Genomic DNA, 7,559 nt, shown 5'->3' on the forward strand with positions numbered 1-7,559 from the left:
GTAGTACAAAGCATTCAGTTATGAAATAAGGGAAAATGGATGGCTTCAGCATTCAGGTGTTCCTAAGTCTAGCTAACATTACCTTGATTACCAACTATCTAGTTATAGTAACGCAATGACTAATAAAAAAGGGTTTCCATAATACAATAAACACAACCAACACAATAAAAACATGGCCGCTTCTCCTTTCTTTTCCGATTCCATTTACGCACTGGAAAGCTCACATGCCGCACACTTCGGCAACCGTACGAATGCTTAGTGTTACATACAGGCTTCTTTGTTCCATTTAAAGAAATTTATCTAAACGCATCTAATCTAAACTGTTTAGCTAAACCAACTAAATTGTGAAAGCATCAAATCGCTGTGTGAATTGGTTTTCTGAGAGTTTGAAATTTTTGTGAATTTAACTTTTAAGCAAGAAAATAAATTTGTCGGAAATCTAACTTTATTTGTCTAACGATGATGACACACTGTAGAAGACCTGTATGTATGTTGTTGGCAACACAAATAAATAATTTGATGTTTTTTTTGTTTGTTTTTTGTAGTTGTATATAGCATAAAGTATGGATGTTCAATATACTTCTTCTGCAGAAACATTAGATGGTGCCAATGGTGATGATGACGATGAAATTTTGTTTAAAGACAATTCAGATCAAGAAATAAAAGCTTTTAAGTACAGATGGTTCATCTTAGCTTTGTATAGTTTGACAGCATTTTCAAATACATTGGTCTGGTTAAGTTTGTTCACAGTGACAGATGCCACATGTGCATTTTATGACATAGACACTTACATGTTACTTTGGTCATCAAACGCTTTCACATTTATGCAGGTGATCATTGCAATACCAGCCTCGTTTTTACCATCGAAATTAGGCTTGCGACCTACAATGGTTTTAGCTGCTGCAATAAATGCAATAGGTGCTTGTATAATGATTGCTGGGACACACAGAAATGGCTTTCTGTTTTTCATTTGTGGCCAAACCATTGTAGCTATTGCTGCTAGTATTTTACCTCAACTAGCACCAGAAGTCTCAGCAGTTTGGTTTCCTAAAAGTGAGCATGCTATCAGTACAAGTATTGGAATCATCCTCGGAAATGCAGGTGCTGCTGTTGGCTTCTTACAACCAGCTTTGTTAATTAAAAACATTGATGTCAAAAGCAATGTTGATTATGTAGGTGAGAAACTAAGACAACTTATATACTCCCAAGCTGCCTTGTGTGTTTTGCTGATGTTTGCGATATTAGTTTTTTTCAAGGGAAGACCCAAGCAACCTCCTTCAATGTCGCAAGCTATCCGGCATGGACCGGGTGGTATGTCATTTGCAGACTTCAAAAGCAATTACAAAAAATTGCTGAAAAATGTCAATTATCACTTGTGTGGCAACTCATTTGCACTAAACAGTGTTCTTTTAGTAATCGTGCCTGTCATATTGAATCAAATAATGTCCTCCACTTTTCCTAATCATGATGCGACAGTTGGATGGATGGGCTTTGCAGGAATTGTTGTTGGAATTATTGGGAGTGTACTCTTTGGTTTCGTCTTGGATAGAACGCAAGCATACAAAAAATTGGCACTGAGTTTGTCTGGTGTAAGTTTAATATTTTGGATTGGTTTCTCTGAATCTCTTGCTGAATGGAACAATCTCCCTCTGACATTTACGCTTTTTGTGGTTTGTTTATTTGCTTTTATTCCCTTTGGGCCAATCTTGGTCGATATGATGTCTGAAATGACCTATCCTGTTCCTGAAAGTATGTCTTTTGTGGGACCAATAACTGTAGGCCGATTCTACAGTATACCCACTGTGTTTCTTCTTGGTTGGCTTGTTGAAGAAAAGAAGTTTCATACCTCCTGTTACGTGATTGCTGCTTTTATTGCGTTGTGTTTTGTTTTGGTTTTTCTAGCTAAGGTTAAACTAAAAAGAAATGTGGCAGAAGAACCAGTACTGGAAATGCCATATTGATTGTAAACGGTTCAGAGTATTTAAAAGGTGTAAATAATAATATGAACCTGGAATTTTTTTTTTTTTTTTTTTTTTATAATAAACGCATTTTAATTTTTTAGAAGAATGTTTACTCTTTCGTTTTGCCAATATTTTGTTTCTGTTTTTAAGAAGCATTTTGAGAAAAATGATGTTGATTTCTACCAAATTGACATTTTGGGCGTTGAATAATCTTAACTTAGTTTAATTTTAGACTAATATTACACGCAACTAGCTATGTGATAAAGTATTCAAAAAATTTGTATATATATTTTACATATATAATTTTTATATATTCCGACAAAAAATATAGGGGAAGAAAGAAATGTGGAAGTAATGTGCACGAAGTTGCCTTTATTCGCAAACTTATTCCGATATACAGGGATCAACGTTCACAATCTTTTAATTCGCATTTTACCTTATTCTCAGCTTGTTTGCAATTTCCCTGTAAAATGCACCTTGACATACCATACATGCGAGGCAATGGCTATTTGAGGCTACATCTCAAATACTGCAGTTTCAATAAAACGACACATTTGCGATTTTTATTCCGATTTTTGCACAATTCTCCAGGTTTAAAGTACGAAATCTTTCCTTTCACAAACAATTTCTTGCCTTAAAGGTATTTTGACTGAACTAATTATATCATTGCTATTTTTGCGAAAACTACCTTTTATAATTAACAAAAGATGTAAATAATTGTGGAAGAAATCATTGAAAAAAAATTGTTTATTTTCATTTGTGTGAAAATAAACAATCATGGCTTATAAATTACATTCGATTTGATTGGTCAATATATCTTTATTAAAACATCTTTAATATGCTAGGTAACGTACAAAGAGAGTTATATTTTGTTCGAAATTTTTTGAGGTGTCGAAAGTACTTAGAAAGAAACATTCGCGAAACAATCGCGAATTTTTGATAGAAACCTTCACCCCTCCCGTTTAGCAGTTTTTGTCAAAATACCTAAATACCTCCGTTAATTACCCCAATTTTGGTCGACGCCGATCGACGAATATTATGCAATGTTCTTATTTTAGAAACATCAATGTGATCGATTAGACCACATTTGTTTGAGTGGAAAAAATCTTCGCCATTCCACTGTTGCAACCGCAACACAAAGCCCTAATATAAGATTTTGACAACGGCGTGTGCGTGCTGAATCAGAAAAAATAATCTATTTTAAAGTTACGATGGCCCCTATGGCTCACTTCTCTTCCAAATCAAAAACACTTCTCTTCTATATAACGAAACACTTCTCTTCTGTATTTTGACACTTCTCTTCAGTGTTTTGACACTTCTCTTCTACACACTTAACACTTCTCTGCATGTGGCTCTTTACAACTTGAATTCTAAAATCTGGTCTGCAATTTTGCATCATTGGTCCGTAATTTTAACCTTTTGTGAGGTTTATTACACGGGACCAGTCCCCTCGCCATGTGATATATTTTTTCAACAAGAATAAGGTCTAATTATGGTACTGAAAACTGTATTTTGGAAGCTGTTGAGATTGCATTAAGATCTCAGCATAATGACGAATATGCTGGCACTGGCAGTTTTATTGTTGTTACACCAACAGCTAAACAAAGAATTGAGTCTTTTTGGTCACAACTTTCAAAAGACAGACCAAGTTGGTGGAGGTTATTTTCAGGGAACTTGCACTTAGGATTTTTAGATGCTGGTGATGCACTCATTGCTGAATGTGTACGCTACTGCTTTATGGATTTGATCAGAAAGAATCTTAATGAATTTTCGATTCGTTGGAATCAACATCTGTTAGCACCAAGCAAAGGTGCTACTGCTCCCCGTGAAAGGCCTGATACATTGTACTTTGTTCCAGAATTATATTGTTGCGAGTCTTTTAAAAAAACTTTAGATCTTCATGAGCTAGAAGAATTTAGCGAACTATCTGTACCAGATCACGATAATGAGCCTGAATTTATTGAATTTGCGGAAACAGTTCTTCCAATGAAGGGTTTCTCCAAGGACGTGGATATTATGCCGGTACCGGCAGAATAAGTAGGGGTGTTTATTCTGCCGGCAGTAACCAACTACCGGCAGAATAAAGAGAGATAGTCTGCCGGCAGTAACTACCGGCAGAATAAAGGGGGCTATTAATTCTGCCGGCAGTAATCAACTACCGGCAGAATAAAGAGAGATATTAGTCTGCCGGCAGTAATAACGGAAATCACGATAAATACACCAAAAAGGTATTATTTTGCAAAAAGTAAATATAGTACATAATCGTGGCAAAAATACAAAAAAACTCAAAGCAAACAAAACTCCGGTTTTATTCCACGACATGACGGAGACAAAAAAAACGTGTAAAGTGTACCAAACACTACTAAAAACTGTACTATTAAAATTGCAGTATATAAAGATAAAGATCTCCATATACCAAACTTTCTGAATTTTTACAAAATGAAAGTTCTTGAACCAACACAAGTAAGTTAATTAGAACAAAAATAAAAATACATCAGTCGTGTTACCGGTTCATGACTTATACGCATTGACGAGTCGCATAACAATATGTTCTAATCTAGCACAGGTAGTTTTACCAATGTCAAAGCTCTCCTTATAACCGTGATGAACAAAATGTAAAATTTTTTCCTTTGGTTCAGTTTCATCATTGGCATATAACTTATACTCCTTTTCGAATTTCGGAAATGTGTTGAATAATTCTTCCAGCGCGTGGGCGTACTTTTTCCCTTCGTACTTACAAATCGCAAGTAATTTATTGTTATCAGGATCACTTGACTCTTGCACAATATCCATCAAACTTCCGTCATGTGCCATTTTTCTTAACAGCAGCCGCCAATGACAAAACCACCTTTCTAGTTCTTTTTTTTCACGTTGTTCTAAGAAGCAGAAGTGACTAATAATAAAAAATTAAAGCGAGTTAAGTGGCAAAAAAATATGATGCCGGCTATATACCTTCTTCAATTGCTTTTTCCATCTCCTCTTTTCCTAATGGAATATGGTAACATTATTTTGAGAATGTAATGACAAAATAATTATAGATTTCTGTATTATAAACTTTTGTAAAAAAACTTACGTTTTTTCAAAAATTTCTCACAACTAAAGCAAATATTTCCATCTGTGCTATTAAAACAAATGTCGTGGTATCTGACTAAGCACCTTGTACAAGAGCGTGGTTCGACCAACTCTGCTTTACAATTTCCACACAAACTTTCTTTCCGTGATTCAACTGCATCTTTTATGTATTTGCACAGCTTACCATAAGTTTCTTTTAGGCAAAATCTCCTAATTAGTTTTATATCGAATGATTCGTCACTTATGCAATTTGGAAGATCCTGTTCGACCATCCTTCGAAACGCATCTTCGTCTACACTTTCGTTTTCATTACATTACCGCAAATATGCCACAATCCACTCCGTTTCTCTGCCTTGGTAACTTTCGCGAAAAAGAAAACTCAAATCTCTCTGATGTGATTATGCACCAGTCTGGTATGGATTCCGGTATTGGCGTTTCCAAATTGTTATTGAGAATATTATACCAAATGATGTGGTTTATAACATTGATATCTTGCTTGAATTTCGTGTCTGGAACATAACCATACATAGGGTCCAGATAAAGAATATTCTTTTGCACACAATCAATCAAAACCAAGGACCAGTGGTTGGAGTAAAAAGAAGCAGACACGATTAAATCGATATCTTCACAGTCACCAGGCAAAACTACCTCAAGTGTTGAATCTCTTTTAACGCGTTCGAAAAAGGAAGAAGGCAAAATGAAAATATTTTTCTCTTGAAATACTGTTGATGATATCAGGATAAATAAGCCATCAATAACTTCCCCTAACACCATAGTTCGTGGACTAAGTGACTGTAAGTCGTCAAAGTACAACTTAAATGGAGAGCTAGACGGGGTTAAAACCGTTTTTGACGACATTTGTTGTGTACAAACTGTTTCAAAAGCCATGGACCAAACATTGCGATTCGCCTCAATAGAAATTGGAAGAGGTTTTGGTACATTGATATTGTTTCGAACAGGTACTAAGGAAAATATAAATACGAGAAGATTGGAATAAACATATTCTAATTCATATATAGTTAAATATTTTTAATGTCAAAACGTATTTGTAGAATTGACAAAAAAATTACCTGAATTCCCACATTTCCTAGTCAAACACGTCTTGCACACCCAGTTAACCATTTTTGGTTTTTGTTTTAAACCAATGCATGTCAGGTGGTACCAATTTAAACACACTTCGCACCCTATCACGTGACCGTCTGCTTCATTTTTGCATCGTGGGCATGTCCAGGTTCCCTTTTTGTCTTTGACAATCAAAAGTCTCTGTAGTTTGGCAAATGCGGTTGAAGTAAAGTACTTGTAAATCAATTGCGTATCCACATTTTCATCTAGAAGTGCCATAGAGAGTGAACATGCTTTCGGAAGATCATTTTCACAAACTGTAGTGCCGTTTTTGACAATTTCTTCACCTTTTTGTTCTCCGAAGATCCATGACATCATGCGACATTGCTGCTCCCGAACAGGTAGTAATTTGAAAGGAGTTGGACGTTTGTCAAGTGCCTTTTTCCTGCGTTTGTATGGTAAACCAATTACGTTAAAATCCACTCCCTTTGGGCGACCTCTTCTCTTAATTTTAACCGGTAGTTTGAGATCAAGATTCGACTCTAAATTTAAATTATTTAAAAAAAATCTACGTCCCACAGGCAGATGAATTCATTTAACACAAAAATAAATATAAAAATCCGAGAGGTATCAGGAAAGAACATCTGACATACTTTCTAATACACCAACGTCTTTTGATGCCATGTCATCCGCCTCCGCTAATTCCACTGTTTCAACTTCACTTGGAGGTTCATCACTTTCTTTTTGTTTTTCCGTTTGTTCATAATCTTGACCACATGTAGATGCCGCTGTTTCATTTTGATTAGAATAGTCATTGGGATATGCAACTTCAACGCCATCTTAAAGAATAAAAGGAAATTATTAATCCGTGCATTTTTCCAGCCTATGCAGTTTATCCTTTTGCGCCATATTTTAGAAAAATAAATATTAAAAATAATAAGAACCTCTTGTTCCCAGCAATTGTACATCAACGTCATTGTCCCAATACCATACAAGTTTCTTTAGAACATCCATCTTTCCCAAAAACCGTTTCGTACCTTCACTCGACACAATTGTCTTTATTTCTTCGCAGACCCGATGCACATTGCGGTAACGCTCGTTAAGATTCAATACCTTCTTTTCGCCTTTTCTTAAGGATACATGAACTGGTGTGACTGGAGATGGGTGCTCTGATATAAACATCCGATGTGTTTTTCTATGAAAATCATTAGTCCACCGGTCAGCGCATAAACTTTCGTCAAAAAGAGGTAAACCTTCAAGTTCTCGTACAACAAATATGTGCCGACAGGGTAACAGCATCGAGGTTGTAAAACTGCATGTGCACGAATTTGTGTTGACATTTAAATGCATTTCACCACGAACTTTGAAAACTGTCCCCTCTTTATGAACATTTCCGACATTTTTCATTTCTTTTAATTGGTTCAGCACAAAATTTAAGGCGTAACTTGTTAACAAATTTGAATA

General features: G+C 35.5%; 2 protein-coding genes across 2 annotated transcripts; one reads left to right on the plus strand and one right to left on the minus strand.

The window, feature by feature from the left end:
• The first annotated feature begins 513 nt into the window (after window positions 1-513).
• On the plus strand, window positions 514-2,033 carry LOC130655812 (uncharacterized MFS-type transporter C09D4.1-like). The gene has a single exon (XM_057458614.1). It carries the CDS (start codon window positions 564-566, stop codon window positions 1,959-1,961), a length of 1,398 nt encoding a protein of 465 aa, XP_057314597.1. The 5' UTR covers window positions 514-563; the 3' UTR covers window positions 1,962-2,033.
• A 2,432-nt stretch (window positions 2,034-4,465) lies between these two features.
• Window positions 4,466-5,405, minus strand: LOC130655822 (uncharacterized). Its single transcript, XM_057458627.1, has 3 exons — window positions 5,035-5,405; window positions 4,914-4,946; window positions 4,466-4,837 (listed from the first exon to the last, which is right to left on the minus strand). The coding sequence occupies exons 1-3, from the start codon at window positions 5,303-5,305 to the stop codon at window positions 4,473-4,475; spliced, it is 669 nt and encodes a 222-aa protein (XP_057314610.1). The 5' UTR covers window positions 5,306-5,405; the 3' UTR covers window positions 4,466-4,472.
• Between the last annotated feature and the right edge of the window lie 2,154 nt (window positions 5,406-7,559).

The sequence above is a fragment of the Hydractinia symbiolongicarpus genome, chromosome 8, assembly GCF_029227915.1.
Source record: "Hydractinia symbiolongicarpus strain clone_291-10 chromosome 8, HSymV2.1, whole genome shotgun sequence".
Lineage (NCBI taxonomy): Eukaryota > Metazoa > Cnidaria > Hydrozoa > Anthoathecata > Hydractiniidae > Hydractinia > Hydractinia symbiolongicarpus.